The following is a 20695-nucleotide window of genomic DNA, read 5'->3' as shown; positions in this document are numbered from 1 at the left end:
TTTTACACTCTTTCTCCTTTTCACGGGTTTATGAGACAATCCTTACGACCTTTCTTTCTTAGACCTCACGTCTCCTTTTAGAAGAACTTTCTAAATAGTAGGAAGATGGGACTCTAAATCCTAAGAGAGTTTTCAATTTTTCTTTCCCCCTTTTTTAACTCAATTTCGTGCTTAATTCTTACTACTCCATGTAGGAATAGTTAGGGTATTTATAGACCTCAAATACTTCAAACTTAGAGCAAAAAAAGGTCTTATCCCGGGTACTAGCGGTACCACCGCTCAGTCTGGCGATACCTAGTACAGTCTGGGAGACTATGTCTAGACGGTACCATCGCCTGACACAATCTTGAAGACTGTCTAGGCAGTACCACCGCCCAATCTAGCGGTACCGTCGCCTGACACAACCTTGAAGATTATGTATAGACGGTACCATCACTAAGTCTGGGCGGTTCCACCGCCAGACCCTACTACAATACACTTAATGGGCCAAACAACAAGCCCAATTCAGCCTTGATTCAGGCCCAATTAGTCACCTAATTGAGTTGACCTAATTACATTCTAAATCGACTCAATTAGACTCTAAACTAACTCGATCTAGACATAATCGATTACAAGCAAATCCTATATTGTCCGGTATGTCATTGGTTCATCAGTGCTTCGTCCAATCCTTCGGCGCATTATCATCTTTTGTGGCCTTTTGCCCAATCGACTTATTGATCTCGGCAACTCAGATCTTCTTGACGCAATATTCGCTCTTCTAAGCCCGATGCCCGAAGTATTCTGGTAACACATCGATCGATTCTCCGGCTCGACGTTCAATCTTCTGATATGTTCTACTCCGACCCAACATTTGATTCCTCTTACTTTAATCAATTTACCTTCCTAATCAAAACTAGTCCTATATTACTCAAAACGCAGATTTTAGTTTTATCATCAAGATTCAACATATTACTTATACAAATTTTAATCTAATTGATTGCGTCTCTCAAAATAAGCACTCACAAGTTTTGATCAACAGCATGCAAGAATTATTTATCAATTAAGATAGCTAAACACTTTTGGATTCGTATGAATATTACTTACACAAAATAATTATTTATCAATTAAGATAGCTAAACACTTTTGGATTCTTATGAATATTACTTGCACAAAATTTAATCTAATTGATTGTGACTCTCAAAACAAACACTCACAAGTTTCGATCGACAACATGCAAGAATTATTTATCAATAAAGATAGCTAAACACTACTGAAAACAGAAAACACAGAGATTGCTTTCTTTCTACCTTTAATACATGAATTGCCTCTTAAACAAAAATGCTAACAAAAACTTCCGAGTTCATAAGATCTTGACGGTCATATTCACTTTGAGACAATGAAAGATACAAAATAGATGCATGTTTTTGGAATACTAGCTTCACATGTTTTGATCTATAGAGATTTTTCCTTTCCTGATCACATCCACACCCCTTGTTTTCCAGCTGCGTCATGCGAAAGCAACTAACATTCTTAAACAATCCATGATGAATTCCTGCATATCTGTAATAGTGATATATCTACTAGAGAATGGAGGATAACATTACTACCATAAACAACAGAATGACTCTATATATATGGTTATTCCAACTTAGCTATTTCTTTCTCCCACTTGAGCCCAAACATTTGACGGCCAAAGGGCACAATGAGATTGTACCTAAGAACCTGCAATATATGTCGATGAGGAAGAACTCGATAAATCTGACGTCAATACACATCAATGAAAGACAAAGAACAATGGATCTAAAATGATTCACCTTGTCATTGATATCATGCATCTGAGCCTTGAGAATCTCTGAATCATCCTGCCACTTCGAGTCTTCAGGATCTGATTTGTTAGCCCAAGCTTTCTTCAAGGCCAGCCTCCACTCTGTAATTTTTCTGCGAATTTCCTTGTTCAGTTCCACCCACTCAGGTGCACAACCATTTCTTGATAGGATTCTGTATAAGGTGTCTTCTGCAGGATCCACATGCGGGTTTGGGTTGAGGTTAAGAGGTCGGCCCTTTCCAGGTAGGTTCTCAAAATGCCCTTCTTCCATGGAATGCCATATCCTTTGTTCCACAACATTGACTATATCAGTCTCTGACCTGCCAAGGGGACCATAATACATCCAAAAAGCTCAGAAGCATTTTTTTATATGTAACTGTAACAATCAGATCCCCATCCAACAGAAGAAAGTCCGAGCACACAAGATTCGGAGGATAGCATAAAAGTTACTTTAGTACATGATCACATCACATAGAGCTATATACTGAACAGTTATCACTATTATAATAAAGCCCTTTCCTTTGTTTTTCAATTATTGATCCTGAAGCAGTGACAATGTCATACAATACCTGATGCAAAACCAGAAAACACTGATCACCGGATGGATGTTTCCTAAATCAAAGTCTTGTAGAAAAATAATATTTTTATTTTGATTCAAGCATTTTCTTTCTTGCATCAAATTAGTTAATCAATACACCTGAGAGATACACCAACAACAACAAAGCAACTTGGAGTGATGGATATGAATTACCAAAAGAGAATCTCTTCATGTTTAGATGAATGCAAAGATCAGATGCATTCAAATCGGATTGCAGAAATAGCATCATGATAAGACAAATGCAAATATCTGATTCTTCCCAAGTTCCATAATGGCAGAAAAAAAAACTGCAAGAGAACCTTATGTATCACCTTGTTGCGGATGATGTTTCATATAAAATGCTTAGCCTCCATATCAACCAAAGGTGATGGGACATTTTCTTCAAGGAAAAGAAAGAAAGACAACGCATACAATACATATCAGGTTGTCACACATGAGCTTTCATATAAACTGCTTAACTTCCATATCCACCAAAGGTGTTGAGATATTTTCTTCAAGGAAAAGAAAGAGAAATAAAGCAGACAAGAAAATAAGGTAGGGATTAGGTTTGTGGTAGGTGGATTTACAAGATTTCATGGCTTTGGTAACACACACACACACAGACCCACACACACACATGCACATGCACGCACACGAACATGCACGGAAGTGCAAGAGATGCCCATGCCCTGGAAATATATTTGCACTTTCACATTCTCTGGTGCTATTATCAATTTTTTATGTACAGAAGCATCATGAAGAAGACTGATGAGTATGATGTCTCTGAGTCCTCTATTTTCTTAAATGAGCTACAGTCATTTCTTTATTCCAAAATCATATATATTCATTTTAAGACCACACTATTGGATTTATAATAAAAGACATGATAGTTAGGATCTCTCTGCTTGGTCTTATTTGATAAGCCTGAAGGGGATCTTGCCGGTGTGCTGTTTGAGTTTTTTCATATAATTATAAATTCGGTTTTTCTACCATGCTGTGAAATACAGTTTCATATTCCTAAAAGAAATCATGCATTTTTTGAGAAAAATCGTGGTACTGTGCAGGCAAAGCTTTGATTTTGTTTGTCGTATACTAATGCATAGAAGTCATTGACATCTTATGATTGACCACATAGTTGGTATGTCCAATTTAAAGATCATATAACAGTCAAATGATGATTTTAAGCATTCTGCACTTACTAACTCAAAACCCCATTTGCATTTTACACATGCTAGAGATGAAAGGCATGAGCATTAGCGTCACACCAAATTTACAACACTCATCAAGGTTGAAAATTTGGAGTCAGAATAAGCATATGAAGATTAGACATCCAATAACCAACTAGGAGTTCATTTCTAGACAGGTTACACAGAGGCCATATCAATAATCAGTCTCAACTGGATTTTAATTGATTGACAGGATAAAAGAAAGTGGATTGCTGGTATGTACATGATTAGGCACAAGCAAAAAAATAATATCGCTCAGAATTATAAATAACAATGAGAACAAATACAGGAAATATCTCATGAAAATAGATGAAGACTTTGTCCAATTACAAGGCAGAAGTAAGGTGACTAAGGGGCATGGCAAAGAGGTATGACTGCTCCGAGTGATATTGGTCTCATGGGTTCAGAATGCAAAACTAGCCTTCACACAGGTGTAGAGGAAGACTCGTGTACTCCTTCCTGATTTATATTAAGCGGAAAATTATTTTATCAAGTAATAGAATAATAGAATACCAATTCTTCATAGCAAGGTGAAGGGGATGGAAGCAGAGGACATAAGGATCATCAAAGGTGGCTTTTTGTCCTCACATCATTGTTTGTTACGCAAAATATAAAAACAGAATTTTTGACAAAAGGATTTTAGGTAAAAATCCTTCCATCATATCACCGATGGGCTGCGGTCTTCTTCTAATTCCCTCCTTCAAGATTGGCAGGAATTATATTATGTTATGAGTAACGACCTCGAAGATTGGAGGAGTTCTATTAGGCTATGATTAATGATAATCCTAAATAATAACAAACAAACCATGCAACCCATTCCAAAGAACTAGAAGATCACATGGAACATGCCAAGAATATGAATCGAAATCGCGATGACCTGATGGCGTTGCCTCGGCCGCGTAGCTCAGGCTGGAGTTTCCGTTCATTTATGGCGTCAACGACCGACGACAGACGGTGAGGGAGCTTCCCCTGCTGACGCCGTGACGATGAAGAGGAGGAGGAGGAAGAGGGAGGCGTGGATGCGGACCCAGTGGAGGCGGGGTCGGGATCGGCCCAAGAGAACGACGAGAGCGGGCGAAGCCCTAGCCGTAGACACGGGAGGAGCGCGGTAAGGATCCGCCCGCGAAGCGGCGGCGCCGCTACAGCTCCGACCATCGGGAGATGCGCGGTCGATGCCCTCGAGAAGCTGATCACGTGGCGGTCTTTTGAAGGCGGTCAGCGATTGAGTCGGTACGCGTCCCACGTGATGGCCCGCGGAGTGCTCATCAGCGCCCAGGGATATACGTGGACGAAGAGATGACACGTAGACCATCCAGGTGGAAAAATGAGGACACCGTTATTGACCTATCTATCCTTTTTTTTTAATTATCACTAAAAAATAATACAAATTTTTTTTTATTTTCATAGATATTTATACGAAAAATAATGAGTTAATCACAGGACAAGACTGCGATCCATCTCACTTACAAAATAAATTTAATGTTCAAAACATTTCATGTCGTACTTGTAAATATTTTCCTCGTATTGTCTCTTCAAACATCACGTTCGCCTCTTTTACCTGCAACTGGCACATGTAAAGGTTTCTGGCTATAAGCAATCATACCCCAAAGTGACGGCAATAATAGGTGTAAAATTGAGTTTAAATCAATAATTTAGAAGACACTTTGTAATACACAGAACAAAATACAATCTGTGGACATGTCGACATGTGAATTTGAATTCCACAGCATTAACAGAACTTTCAGAACACTTCTGTTGAAAATGTTAATCCTCTATAACTCTTTTTTCCAGTTACATTCATTCTCTCCCTCATTTCTTTCCCACAACAACAGAGCTTTGATTCAACTGTCATCCATGGAAAGAGAAAAAAGGGGGACCTTTGTTCCCCTCTCAATTGGATTGAGTATAGCACACTGATATCAAGTTACAGAGGAGCACTACTCAGGCCGTCGGTACAGGTTTATTTTCACATGCTATCTATCACAAGTTTAGATTGCAACATCAAACGTACACAAATACGTTCCAACAAGAAACCCTATTGGCTATGATTATTCATTTTTGTCACCTTCTGTACCAGATCTCTGAGGTTCCACTGATGACTCAGTCTCGCTTGAGCCCTGCGACATAGATCAGTCAAATACAGTGGATGTAGAAAAACAAAGATAGCATGCAAAAAGGGTTTATAGTCCATAAAAGCATTAATGTTTCGACTTTTATAGTTCAATAACGTAGAGCATAATTTACAGTCTAAAGAGAACAAGCAGATGGTTAAGGAAGCAATGTTTCATGCACATGTTGCAAAGCTCCCAGGTAGAAAGGCTGTCAGAATGTTGTAGTAACTGCTGTCATTGACTACAGCATTAAAATATGAATGCATTTCAAGAAACAAAAAGAAAATTTTCATAGTAATACAAGTAGAACAAAATGAACCATCATTCAGTGCCTCTGGATCCACTACATTATCAGAGATTCCAGAAGTTTCGAACAAGCTGCATAACTCTATATTTCTCATATCTTCAAATGGAAAGGCTTAACAGGTTTCTTCAAATAAACAAGTGAACATGTAAGATGTCAAATATAAGGAAATGAATCCTCCAAACAACACAGGTGCAGTTAGTGTTAACCATACCAATTTACACTATTTCCCAAACATTTGTCTCTGCTTAGAAATATATGTTAGTCAAGGATGGGACCATAGAGAGCTTTTTTTTTTCTTTTTTACTTTTGACCACAATAATCTTTTCTAGACATGGATAACCTTTGATTTCAGACACTATAAAGCAAATAAGCCAAAGAGAACACTTGTTATCCTAACCAGCCAGCATGATGTATAACACCAATTGAAGTGACAGAGACCATGTCACTAGCTACCTAAAATGCTTTAGGCCATGTATATGCCAGAAATCAGTTTCAAAGCTTATATCAGTTTTTACACTGATAAACCAAAATAACAAGTTTCCCAGCCAAATTGGATATGTAGGTAACTGACTTGGCAATAAAATACAACGTCAGGACAGATCCATGATCAATCTTCCAACAAACTCTCAACACTCTAAAAGATTGTGCTAAATATTATGTGATGTAACTTTAAGAGATAAAACCCAAAGATAATAACCTCAAAGGCCAGTTGGTAGGAAGCTAATTATAGTTAGTTGTTAGGACCTTTTTATTTTATGAGCTTTGAATAATGTTTATTGAGTTTGTTTAGTTCAATTAGAGTCAGGTAGAAGTTTATTTAATATTTATTTATTTATTATTAAGAGTCCAACTCCTAGTGGACTCTAGGTGGAACTCTATAAATAGTGATGTAACACTTTCTTTCAATCAATCAATCAATGAACCAATCAATGAAGGAAATATTATTCTAGTCTGTGGACCAAACCCTAGGAGGTCGATCCCCTCGAAGTGATCAAGGAGGCCGATCCCCTCGAAGCGATCAAGGAGGCCGATCCCCTCGAAGTGATCATCCCTTTTTCTTCCATTTCTTCTATTTCTTTTACGATAAAACCTTAGGGTTCTACCATTAGGTTATAAAACCAAGAAAAATACTTCCATAATTTCCTTACTATTGGGACAAGCTGTAAGCTAAAAAGCCAAAATTAACATAATAGCTTGTCAATATCATGTGTTGTAGAGTAGAGCTTTTTATTGCATATACAACTAGCGTGTGTTGTGCCAATGTGGCTTTGCAGTGGTAGGAGTCATAGTTTCTCTTTCTGCATCAACTGAGAAAGGGAAACAAATCTAGCTCCTCAACAAGTTATTATAAACAGGTATCCAGTAAAAGAAACAAAAGTACTTGATTTCCCTGATAAATAAGAAGCATTAGCTTACATCAACAATCTTCTTGACTGCAGGCTTGTAAGGACAAGAAGGTGGCACCCTTTCAGGCTTTCTGTATTCCCAGCCAAAAAGCCAATATATTTTACCCTGTAAGAATGTGAAGAACATACAGATAAGTAAATGGTTTATTCTGAAAGAAGATATATAGGAAGAACCACATGGTACAATGAATATGTTTCAATAACTAGTGTAAAGGACTGTTATTGCAAACCATTTAAATACCGTAGTGATGCTAAATGTGATCAAGATACAAACTTATTCTATTAATCTACTTAATCAATTATTGATGAAATTAGGACACCAAATGTTTTGTATCATCTGGAAGAAATGGCAAAGATAACTGATTTATAAAACATGTGGTAGTATCCCTTGAAGGTTGCCTTTCACAAAACATAATAGGTACCTCAGTAACGATATTGCTTACAATAGGTATGTGACAAAAAGTAATTTATTATCTTCAAGAAGTGGAATGAACTGCTCCTATATATTCAAACAACTAATGCAACATGTACCAAAGTTTTATAATATACATTATGTGTAGTCTCTTGAGCAGTAATCTTCAAACTTCGCTTCTACAGTCACCAATGTAAAACTCTACTGGCAGTTTGAGCAGAGGAATTGTAGATTCAAAATTTCCTCATCTATCACCCACCTTAAATTTGCTAGAATAGAATTATTTGTTTTATGTTCATTAATTCAGCAAGTAAACAGAAAAAAACTTAAGATCCAGCATAAGGTGGTAGGGGTGAAGCCCAGAACATTGCATGGCACCTGTGGCGCATACATGTGACATGCCAATAGGTGGCTGAAAAGGAGCTTAAATATTAATGCATAATACCCAACAAAGGTACAATAAAAAGAAGTTAGATATGCAAGCAGACCCAGGGTGTGATATGAGTAGTAAGGAAGCCAACTTGGGAGATTGAAGGCAAAAATATGGATTAATTTACAAGTAAACAATAAGAAGAACAATAAAGATCAACATGGTTAAAGACGAGCTCTTAGACAGAAATTATGAATTTGAAGTGATTAACATATCATATGCCAGGGTTCCATAAGCTAAAAGCACGAACCTTTTCCTTATTTATTCACAGATAGAACAAAGCTGCTACAACTGTTGTACAACCAAAACACAAGCAATAACTTAAAAAAGAGTATGTGCATATAAACTAAAATTCATAGCCAGATAACTGATCTAACATTCGTGAGGCATCTATAAGAAGCACAGTTCAACTTGGGGGAAAAATGATCTCTGGGAAAAGTAACGGGGAAAAAACATCGAACGGGCTAAACTTGAACAGGTATGATGTGATGATCCAGAGAAGTTTTTATATGCGTTATGAAACAACTACTAATATATGAAGAGACTCAAAAGCACAAAAAAATAAGGCACAATGTAAGATTTAATTTGCTGAAGACAAAGACCGACATCTGACCGATGATCAAAAGGAAGAACTTTGCAGAACCATTAGTTCGATTGATCGCACAAAGGAATCTCAGTGATACGGGAGGAATCACGAAATCAGAGCGCTTACGACGATGAAATAGAAGAGCAGAGGCAAGGCGTTGACCACGGGGATCAAGAACAGAGGCAACAAGCACGCCAAGCACACCTGCAATCCCGATCGCAAAGAAACCATGAACAAATTCCAAGAAGAAAAGGTAAATTTCCAGATATCAAGTCAAGGAAGGTTATTCGCTTACCATCTTCCCTCTCGACGCCGGATCTGTGTCGATTGTTGAAACCGCAAGGGATCTGGGAAGGTCGAGAGCCGTGAAAGTGTCATTTGGGCCCGGCCCAGCACATTATATATACACCTCCTTATATGCCTAATAATTTATATTTTATGTTTATCTATATATAACTTAAAAAATAATTATTATAAACTCTTAACTTCAATAAGAATATAATAATTTGCATAATGATAAAAGATCCATATAATATAATCAAGCGTATAAAGCATACACCATGTAACCTTTTCCTTTCGTAGATTTTAAATAAAATAGTTTCACTATGTTATAAAAATTGATTGCATAAAAATTAGAAACCAAACTTTTAAACTTCTATGTCATTATCATCTTCTTCTTAGTCATGGTCCTCGTTATCTTATTCGCTATCAATTTCTTCATCTTTTTCTTATTAAGTATATGTAATATATAATTTTTGTCATAGTTATTATCACGCCATGCTTTACCCAAGAGTTTTCTAGTCAACCAATAATTTATTGGTGCCATCCTCGATTTCACATCCACAATGACATGTTCCTTTGATTAAATCACCACCAAAATATATTTCTTATAAAATAAAATAAAAATAAAAATTATTAGAAGTTATGATTGTATAATAAAAATATATTTTTATAAATAATTTGTATACCTTGCCAATTGCTTGTAGATCTCGTGATTATACCAATACAACCATACACCGAGTGGAGTTTAACAAATTCAAGTAGTTTATCTTCATTATCATTTTTAAAATTTTTAATTCTTATATTTTAGAATAATTTGAAAATTAGAAAAATAAAATAATAATTAGTTAGAATCAAATCCATGTAAAAAATATTAAAATATATCAATAAACTTGTAAAATCTGTATTCCTATCTTTTTTTCACTATAATCATCTTCTAGTTAAATCAGGTACACATTTTAAATTTAAATCTAATATTATTTAAAATTTATATTTTAATATTAATTTTTTATATAATAATAATATAAAGATAACTTTTATGCTCACACTATGATCCATCCTAAGTGTTCGATTAATGCTTGACCTATGTCATCCATTATTGTCTTATAAGATATCTTTATAGCAATTATACATGGCTTCAATCACTATTGTTTTACTTCTTCTCTGATAACATGCTGGGAAATCTACTAGTCGATATCTCATGTACAGTAAAAACAAAAATAAATTTTGATTTTTCAAAGTTAAGTACTGGATCGTTGTGCGACGATTAGTGCACGAGAAAATTGTAAAATCGAAAAACTATATGTATCATGTTAGAACTATTACTAGATCGTATATCTCCAGGAGGGGAACCACCCTCTAGCTATATCCCATTCTCGATCTCTATCCAATTATCTAGTTGGATCTCTATCTAACTATCTAGTTGGATTTCATCCACTTATCCAATTATCCAATTGGATCTTATCTAGTGAATATCTCATACTCGTACCTCTATCGATCCGGTCAAAACTCCTTCTAACACATAATTTCTTCCAATATAGTGAATTATTATCTCTATAATAATTTATTTGACTTATCGACTATGATTGTACTAGGCCACTATGTCATAGTCTCCAAACGGTTCAGGGGATCTAATCCATCGGACTTGTTTATCCACAGTTACCATGTGTCTATAGTTCATCATCTATCTAATATCCTAAAGATCGTATATTGGGCATGGTAACGTCAGGCCCATAGGAAATCTTGTTTGAGTTTTGCTCTAATCGAATTCTCCTATAGAACTTATTTTCTCTCAATCCAAATGACCATAGCTAGGGATTTTATCTAAGCGAGCATATAAGAGATATTTCTCTCACGATACCGAGAGTGGATGATCCTTTATTGACATATAATTATCTTCGTAAGGTTGGCTACCATTCCCGAGAACCGATTGTACTAGATCTAAAACTTTCAAACCTGTAAGTCCGGCGTCCAAGAATGAAGTATTTAAATAAGGCATCTTTGGTGTCTTAAGTTTAAGGACCAAACAGACAACTACAACTACAGAATTGCTGTTTGGTATCAGGTATTATTAACCTTCCAACATTCTGTAAATGGATCAACCAATAAACTTATTCTCCAATAAGCACTTGCATTATACCTCTAGTGTCCCCACACGAGCAACTATGAGACCAACCACCACCATCATATGGGTAAGTATACAACGGACCAGTCTATCCGATTATTTCGATGTCCTTCTTGAGTAACTTATGACCGGGATTATTTCGGATATGTGTTTAAAGGCGAATCAGTCTCATTATTATGATCTCATTACGATCCTATTCTCATTGCACAGATCCAAGGACATCACAATATACATTCATATAATATGTGATAAAATACCAATAATAATAAGCAAAGAGATCATCGTAGTATGTCACAGTTGCCATCACTCACGTGATTGGTATTAGAAAATCTAGGAGTAACATCATATGCGCAGCAGAAGAATATAAAACAAAAATCCTAAATTTCCCAATATGTGTTTGTCGTTATGCGAAGATTGGTGCACGAAATCCGCAAAATCAAAAACTGCATGTCAGAAAGATAGTTGTGTTACCTGAGGAGATCGTATATCCCTGAATCCCTGTAGATTTATAGGAGTGGATGAAGGAGGGATGAAGGAGGTCAAGCGTTATCCTCTCTAGCAATGATCCACAGAGTAAGACTACAACTACTCTCCTCAAATCTCTAGTCCTACTATCTGAGGAGGAGAAAGGGAAAGGAGAATAGGAGGTGGCTACTAAAAAGCCCTCAGCCTATGACCTTTAGTTCTCTCCTATTTATAGAGACCCATAGTTAACCCTAATGAATCCTGCATTATTGGGTATTGAATCTCCAACTAATTACCCAAGCCTCTTAGATTAGTGGGTCTTTACCCAATAATCTCTTATTAGTTCTCGGATATCCAATCAGATAGGGGCTCCAGCGGATATCTCATATTCGAACCTATAGGCCCAATATTGAGTTGGCCATGAATCATACTTGTCAGAACTCCTTCTAGCTCAGTGAATTATTATATCCATAATAATTCACTCGACTCATCGACTACGGACATATTAGGCTACTACACCGTAGTCCCTAGACGATACAGGGGAATCCAATCCTTTGGACCTATCTGTCCTCAGTTACCATGTACCTATAATCTCTCATCCATCTAATATCTCAGATACCATATACCAGGCTTGGTGCTATCAAGCCAATACAGTTTCTCCTCGAGTCTTGCTCTAATCGAATTCTCTCGGAGAACTCTTTCTCTTTCAATTCGAATGACCTTGACCAAGAATTTGTTTGAGCAAGAATATATAGGATATTCCTCTTATGATACCAAGAGCGGATGATCCTCTATCGATACTCAATAGCCCTCATAAGGCTAGCTGCCACTCACAATAAATGACTGTACTAGATTTAGAACTTCCAAACCTATAAGTTCGGTATCAAATAGTGGAGTACTAATACATGACATCTTTGGTGTCTCATATCTAAGGACCAGATACACTACTAGGACTATAGAATCGCTGTCTAACAATAAGGCATCATCAACCATCCAGTATTCTGTAAGCGGATCAATTAGTGAACTCATTCTCTAATGAGCACATACACTATATCCTTAGTGTCCTCACACGAGCAGCTATGAGACCAGCTGCCTCTATCATATGGACAGGTATACAATACAATAGTCTGTCCGGTTATCTCGATGTCCCTCTCAAGTAACCTATGACCAGGATTATTTAGGGTATGTGTTTAAAGGCAAATCAGTCTCATTATCATGATCTCATCACAATCTGATTCTCATTGCATAGATTAATGGACATCACAATATATATGCATATATGTAACAATCAATATAAAGTGATAAAATACCAAATAATAATAAGCAAAAAGATTGTGTGTCAAGTCACACATACCATCACTCACGTGATTGGCTTGTAGGGCACCTATGATTAGCAATATCCCACTTGACCTAAAGCCAATCGCCTATATATCTGATCCTCATCAGACCTCTGTGATGCTCAAAGACAATCTGAGACAATGACTTTATCAGTGAATCACGATATTATCTTCAGATGGAACTATTTCCACTAGTACATCTCGTCGGGCCACGATCTCTCTAATAAGCTGGAACATCCTTAGAACACTTCTGATGAGGTCGAGGTTCCCTCATTTAAGCAATCGTCCCGTAGTTGTCACAATATAAGGAAATCGACTCCTCGCTACCTAGTACGACTCCCAGATCTGTGATAAACTTATTCATCCAGACTCCCTCCTTTGCTGCCTTTGCTGCAGCAATGTACTCTGCCTTTGTGGTCGAGTTAACAATAGTATCTTGCTTAGAACTCTTCCAGCATACTGGTCCTCCATTCAGGGTATATACATGCCCCAAATTTGACTTGCTATCATCGACATTAGACTGGAAACTCGAGTCCATGTAGTCTTCAACCCGGAGGCTACTACCTTCATATACAAGTAAAATATCCTTAGTTCTTCTCAAGTACTTAAGGATACACTTTACTGATTTCCAGTGCTCCAAGCCTAGATCCGCTTGATACCTGCTCGTGACATTCAGAGTATGCGCTATATCAGGCCTGTTATATAGCATGACATACATGATAGATCCTATTGCTGAGGCATAGGTTATCCTATCCATGTTCGTCCTTTCTTCAAGAGTCTTTGGGGACATACTCCTAGAAATCAATATCCCATATCTCATCGGTATGAGACCTCTCTTGGAATTTTCCATGCCAAACTTTTTGACAATGGTGTCTATGTACCTGGATTGAGACAAGCCAAGCATAATCTTGGATCTATCTCTATAGATCTGAATTCCTAAGATATAGGATACTTCCCCTAAGTCCTTTATGGAGAAGTGTCTAGATAACTAAGTCTTCACTATAGATAGCACTTCTACATTATTCCCAATGATCAGGATGTCATCCACATATAACACCAAGAAGGTGATAGCGCTCCCACTTACCTTCTTGTACACACAAGGCTCATCTTCGTTCTTAACGAAGTCATAATCAACACCTTGCCTTTGATGATACCCATTAGCACTAGCCTTGCTTTATAGGTCTCTACCTTTCTATCTACTCTAATCTTTTTCTTAAAAATCCACTTGCAACCAATAGGTATAATACCCTCAAGCGCATCAACTAGGTTCCAAACCTTATTGGAGTACATGGAATCCATCTTAGAATTCATGGCTTCTTGCCATATCCCAAAGTCTATACTCATAATAGTCTCCTCGTAGGTCTGAGGATCAATATCCTCAACATCCTCTCCTTTAAAATGTCCTACATATCTCTCAGGAGGATGAGATACTCTGTCGGACCTACATAAAGTTGAAACTCGTGTGTTAGGTACCTGAACAGACTCGGGCTGTAGAGTGGTGCTTGAGCTAGGTTCTCCGACCTCGCTCAACTCTATCATGCTCCCATTGTCTCCGCTAAGAATGTGTTTCTTCTCAAGGAACACCGCTCTCTTGGCTACAAAGACCTTTTGGTCCTCAAAATGATAGAAATAATACCCACAAGTTTCCTTGGGGTATCCCACCAACTTGCACCGCTCCATCCTTGATTCCAACTTATTGGTGTTAGGATCAGAGCGGCACTAAGAGGGGGGGGGGGAGGGTGAATTAGTGCAGCGGATTAAAACGTTAGTTTCGACAAATCTTTCGTACGATAAAAACCGAACTTGAAAAGCTTAACTTGAACGTGTGTTCGTAAATGTGTGCAGCAAAGGTAATGAGGAAATAAAGCACGTAAGAAGGTTTACAGTAATGTAAATAGCAATAAGAAAATACAAACCAGAGATCACGCCGATTTTATAGTGGTTCGGTCAAATGACCTACATCCACTTGCGAGGCCCTTTTCGATGAGGCTCCCACCTTCCACTAGCAAATCTCTTGAAGGGGAAGGGCAAAAACCCCTCTTACAACCTTTTACAAGCGGTTCACACGCTTACAAATTTTCAGCAAGAAAGAAGGAGGCGAATACTCTAGCAAATTGAAAACAAGACTTGCTAAGACATTTCTAAGACCTTTCTCTCAATCAATTGCTTCTCAAAAAGTTGTAATCTCAGTTGAGAATTGAGGGGTATTTATAGGCCTCTAGAGGATTCAAATTTTGGGCTCCAAAATTTGAATTCTCTTTGGTTCCCGATGTTGGCGATGCCATCGCCTGTCAGTGTCTGACACTGATAGTGTATTGGCGGTGCCACCGCCCAGCCAGGTGGTGCCACCGCCTGGCTCTCGGGTGCTGGGCGGTGCCACCGCCAGACCCTTCGGTTCACAGGTTGGGCTTTAATCTCAGCCCAAACCAAGTCTAATTTTGGGCCCAATTGGCCCATAACCAGGATATAGGATTATCTTTTAATCCTAATCCTAATTACATGTGAACTACATAACTAAAAATATCCCAAGAAAGTTTTCAACGTCGAGTCTTGTTCCGATGAGCTTTCTGATGAACTTCCGGCGGACTTCCGATATGCTCTCGGGTTTCTTCCGACGGACTCCCAAAAGGCTCTCGATCTTGTGACGACTTCAACGAGTAGCCGAGCCTTCTTGGTGATCTCCGCGAACCTCCGACGATCTCTTTATTGAACTTCCAAAAATTCCGACAAGTTCCTGATTTCTTCTCGGTTGGTTCCGATAGTATCTCCGACGATTTTTCGGACTCTTAAACGTCCATCGAACTTGACTCTGGTATTCTTGCTTTATGTTTTCTGGTTATCGTAGTTAATCTTACACACTTAACTCAATAATATGGATTAGATCAATTAACCCATCAATTGATTTTATCATCAAAATCCGAGATTCAACAATCTCCCCATTTTTTATGATGACAATCAATTGATGACCGAGTTAAACATAACTCCCCCTATCTATATGCTATATTATGAGAAGATAAAAACACTTGAATTCCATCCCATTGAATTCAAGCATAAACCGATAAGTTCTAATCATTGAACTTATCGTTATTCTCATTAAGCATAAGTAAATACGAAACTTCGTTAAAGATAATTTTCAAGTCGAATGATAAGGGATGATTTTTACTACGACAGGAGATAAAGATTTTCAACATGAATTTCATGATATAGATGTAAGGCATGCTTTCAATATGATCAATCAATCTTGCAATATTCTCAAAGATTTTGCAAGGCATATAAGACATTCGTATCATACAAGCTTTTGCAATTCATATTAGTCATGCTATCAAAATGGTACAAGTCATCACTTTTCTCCCCCTTTGTCATCAACAAAAAGGAGATGAGACTTTGAAGCACACAATTTGTGATCATAAAATCATTAGAGAAAGAATTCAGCATTAAGATTAATCATTCAAATTTGCCAAAAATATTTATCCAGAATTCACCTAAAAAAAATCAGCATTCATCCAGAAAAAAATCAGCATCCATTCGAAAAAAAAATCAGCATATATCCAGAATTTTAAAAATACATCTAAAAGGAGGGTTCAGTTTTCATTCAAAAGTAAAAGGAGAAGGGTAATATGTCGTTTGGAATTGAAGGAGAAGGATGAAGTCAAATTCACAAAGGAACGAAAAGGATGAGATATTTGTCATATTCAAATAAGCTTATTTTAAGGAATAATTTAACATGCCTAGTTCCCTTCTAATGAATTCAAATTGGTCTTCATTTAAGGCTTTTGTAAAAATGTCTGCTAATTGATGCTTTGTGTCAATAAATTCTAAAACAACATTATTGTTAAGGACATTATCACGTATGAAATGATGCCTAACGTCGATGTGCTTAGTTCTAGAGTGCTGAATTAGATTTTTAGTAAGACATATGGTACTTGTATTATCACATTTTATGGGAATATTTTTTAAGTGAATTTTATAGTCTTCTAATGTATTTTTCATCCAAATAACTTGTGCACAGCATGCACTTGCAGCAATGTATTCGGCTTCCGCCGTAGATAGTGCAACTGAATTTTGCTTCTTGGAAGTCCAAGAGACAAGTGCATGTCCTAAAAATTGGCATGTTCCGGATGTACTTTTTCTATCTATCCTGCATCCGCCAAAATCGGTATCTGCATAAGCTATTAAATCGAATTTATCAGATTTTGGATAACACAATCCTAAATTTGGAGTTCCTTTAAGATATCTAAATATTCTTTTAACACTCTTAAGATGAGATAATTTAGGATTGGATTGAAATCTAGTGCAAAGTCCTACACTAAACATAATATCCGATCTAGTCGCGGTGAGGTAGAGTAGACTACCTATCATTCCCCTATATGTTTTTTGATCGAAATTTTTACTATTTTCATCGAAATCTAACTTAGTCGAAGTACTCATCGGGGTGTTTGTTGCTTTTGAATTATCCATGTTAAATCATTTTAACAATTCTAATGTATATTTAGATTGGTTAAGAAATATACCATCACTAAGTTGTTTGATTTGTAATCCTAAAAAGAAAGTTAATTCACCCATTAAGCTCATTTCAAATTCATGACTTATACATTTGGCAAATGATTCACATAGTGATTCATCCGAAGAGCTAAAAATAATATCGTCAACATAAATTTGCACAATAAGAAAATTATCTTCAAAGTGTTTGATAAACAATGTAGTATCAACCTTGCCTTTGGTAAAATTATTTGAAATAAGAAAGGAACTAAGCCTTTCGTACCAAGCTCTAGGAGCTTGTTTTAAACCATAGAGAGCCTTAGTCAATTTGAATACATGATTAGGTAGAAGAGAATTTTCAAATCCGGGAGGTTGTTCGATATATACTTCTTCAGAAATAAAACCATTCAAGAAGGCACTTTTGACATCCATTTGAAACAGTTTAAAATTATTACTTAGGCATAGGCAAGGAGCATCCAAATGGCTTCTAATCTTGCCACAGGAGCGAAGGTTTCTTCGTAGTCGATACCTTCTTCTTGGTTGAAACCTTTGGCCACTAATCTAGCCTTGTTTCTAACCACGATACCATTTTCGTCTTGCTTGTTTCTAAAGACTCATTTAGTACCAATGACTCATTTCGTCTTGCTTGGGTCTAGGAACAAGCTTCCATACCTTATTCCTCTCAAATTGATTTAATTCTTCTTGCATTGCAATAACCAAAAAATCATCTTTTAAGGCCTCGTCAATGCATTTAGGTTCGATTTGAGAAAGGAAGGCGGTGTTAGCACAAAAATTCTTGAAAGAGGAACGAGTTTGAACCTCTTTTGATGTTTCTCCTATAATTAGCTCCTTTGGATGAGCATCTATATACTTTCATTCCTTGGGTAAAGAAATTTCGGAAGAAGGTTCATCCAAGTTGCTATTTTGAGGAGGGGGTTCATTAAAATTCAAATTATCAAAACCAAGATCATCATCAAAATCATTTTTATTTAAATCAGAAATTTCATTAAAAACTACATGAATAGATTCTTCTATTACTAAGGTTCTTTTGTTAAAAACCCGAAAAGCCTTAGAAACGGAAGAGTAACCAAGAAAGATGCCTTCATCGGATTTAGCATCAAATTTTCCTAAGGCATCCCTTTCATTCAAATTAAAGCATTTACAACTGAAAACTTTAAAAATAGGAAATATTTGGTTTTTTGTTATTCCATAATTTATAGGGAGTTTTTGATAGGGACGATCTTATTAGAACCCTATTCATGATATAGCTGTTGAATCTTGTATTTTCATGATGAAACTACTCGATATATGTTTATGATTTAATCTGCGTTTTGAGTGACGCAGGATGCTTCGATCAGGATGAGACAATTAAAGCAGGAAAATCATGTTGTGCCGGAGGAATATGTCAGAAGATTGGACGTCGGGCCGGTGGATCGGTCGACGTATCAACAGAAGGCTTCGGGCCGTGGACTCGGGCATCGAGCCAAGAAGAGCGGGTATTGTGCCAAGGATATCGGAGTTGCGGAGTCAACTTGCCGATTGGGCAATAGGCTGCAGGAGAGGATGATGCGCCGAAGAATCGGACGAAGCGTCGAGGCACCAATGACATGCCGGACAACTTGGTTAATTGCTTAGGATTAATTATCTCGATCGAAGTTTTGTTTTAAGTGTGCAGGATTAACTACGATGGAAGAAAGACATGCAGCAGGAGTTGCGCCGGAGTCAAGGCAATGATCACGTTGGGAGTTCGAGAGTTCGACGGAAGTTCGGACAATCGTCGGAGGTTTTGCGGGAACAAATCCGAGAAGTTCATAAGCTTGCCAAAGAAGCTCGTCGGAACTCGCCAAGTGAATCGTCGCAAGTCCAAGAGTTTGCCGAAAGTCCGCAGGAGCATCACCGAGGGTTCATCGGATGATCGACGAAAGTTCGCCGGAAGAAGCGATTGACGCAACGAAGCAAGCTGCAGAAATTGTCTTAGGAATTATCGTAGTTAACACAATGATTAAGTTAGAAATGGGAGGTGATCCCATTAACTTAATCTTAGGGCAATTGGGCCCCTAAAAAACCCAAATTGGGTTGAATGGATCAACCCATTCGGACCCTGATTGCTGTGGGAGGTGCAACCGCCCAAGCCAGGAGGTGGCACCGCCTGGGCTAAGTCTCCCAGCGAGACTGGGCGGTGCAACCTCCCCAGCCAGGAGGTGGCACCGCCTGGGCTCAGTCTCCGAGCGAGACTGGGCGGTGCAACCTCCCTTGACAGGAGGTGGCACCGCTTGAGCTCAGTCTTCGAGCTTTGCCAAGCGGTGCAACCGCCTCAGTCAGGAGGTGCAACCGCCTGAGCTCGGTCTTCGAGCTCTGGCAAGAGGTGCAACCGCCCCTGACAAGAGGTAGCACCGCCCAGAGGCTCAGTCTTCGAGCTCTGCCAGGCGGTGCAACCGCTCCAATCAGGAGGTGCAATTGCTTGATCCCGGAATTCCAGGAATTGACAGTTTTGAGCTCCAAATTTGAACTGGGTTGGGACCTATAAATACCCCACCCATTCAGCACTAAGAAAGCACAGAATACACACCGAAATCTTGATATTTTTCTGTGATTCTTAGAGCTCAAAATTGTTGTAAAGGCCAAAAGTTCTTCTCCCTCTGTTCTTCCAAGTTCTGAGTTGTAAAGAGAGGAGAGAAAATTCTGTAAGGGTTGTCTCCTAAGCCCGTCAAAAGGAGTGAAACTGTAAAAAGGTTGTTGGCCTTCGCATATTGAAAGAAGGCCTCTAGTTGACGTCGGTGACCTCGTCGGTGGAGGAAGCCAAAAGTGGAGTAGGTCAAGATTGACCGAACCACTCTAAATCTCGGTTTGCATTTACTTTGAGCATATTATCTTTACTGCAAACCTCCTCTAAAGCTTACTGCTTTCTGCGCATATACGATCGGGTTTCAAGCTTTGCACTTTCCGAATCAGTGTTTAGATGTAAATCTATTTTTTCGTACGATCATCATATTTCAGTTTGCGTTTATGTTTTGATTTCAATCATAACTGTAAACTGCCTTTATATCCTTGCTTAAACTGCATCTCGCCTAATCAAGTGATTTACGAATCAGCATTTAGACGTAAATCTGCTTCTTCGTACGAACGTCGTATTTCAGTTTGCACTTATATT

At 37.8% G+C, this 20695-nt stretch overlaps 1 protein-coding gene across 1 annotated transcript; it reads right to left on the bottom strand.

Moving 5' to 3' along the window:
- Positions 1–1321: 1321 nt before the first annotated feature.
- Positions 1322–4833, bottom strand: LOC103973532 (uncharacterized). The gene is made up of 3 exons (XM_009388121.3): positions 4485–4833; positions 1794–2124; positions 1322–1701 (listed from the first exon to the last, which is right to left on the bottom strand). Exons 1-3 carry the CDS (start codon positions 4760–4762, stop codon positions 1618–1620), a joined length of 693 nt encoding a protein of 230 aa, XP_009386396.2. The 5' UTR covers positions 4763–4833; the 3' UTR covers positions 1322–1617.
- Between the last annotated feature and the right edge of the window lie 15862 nt (positions 4834–20695).

The sequence above is a fragment of the Musa acuminata genome, chromosome BXJ1-7 (genome assembly GCF_036884655.1).
Source record: "Musa acuminata AAA Group cultivar baxijiao chromosome BXJ1-7, Cavendish_Baxijiao_AAA, whole genome shotgun sequence".
In the NCBI taxonomy this organism is placed as follows: Eukaryota; Viridiplantae; Streptophyta; class Magnoliopsida; order Zingiberales; family Musaceae; genus Musa; species Musa acuminata.
This window is presented reverse-complemented; position numbering and strand designations above follow the sequence as displayed.

Coding starts and splice junctions, on each gene's coding strand:
- LOC103973532 (XM_009388121.3), bottom strand. CDS start 4,762: ATGGTCGGAGCTGTAGCGGCGCCGCCGCTTCGCGGGCGGATCCTTACC. Junction 2,125..4,484: donor GGCCGAGGCAACGCCATCAG/GTCATCGCGATT, acceptor TCCCCTTGGCAG/GTCAGAGACTGATATAGTCA. Junction 1,702..1,793: donor TGCATGATATCAATGACAAG/GTGAATCATTTT, acceptor CATATATTGCAG/GTTCTTAGGTACAATCTCAT.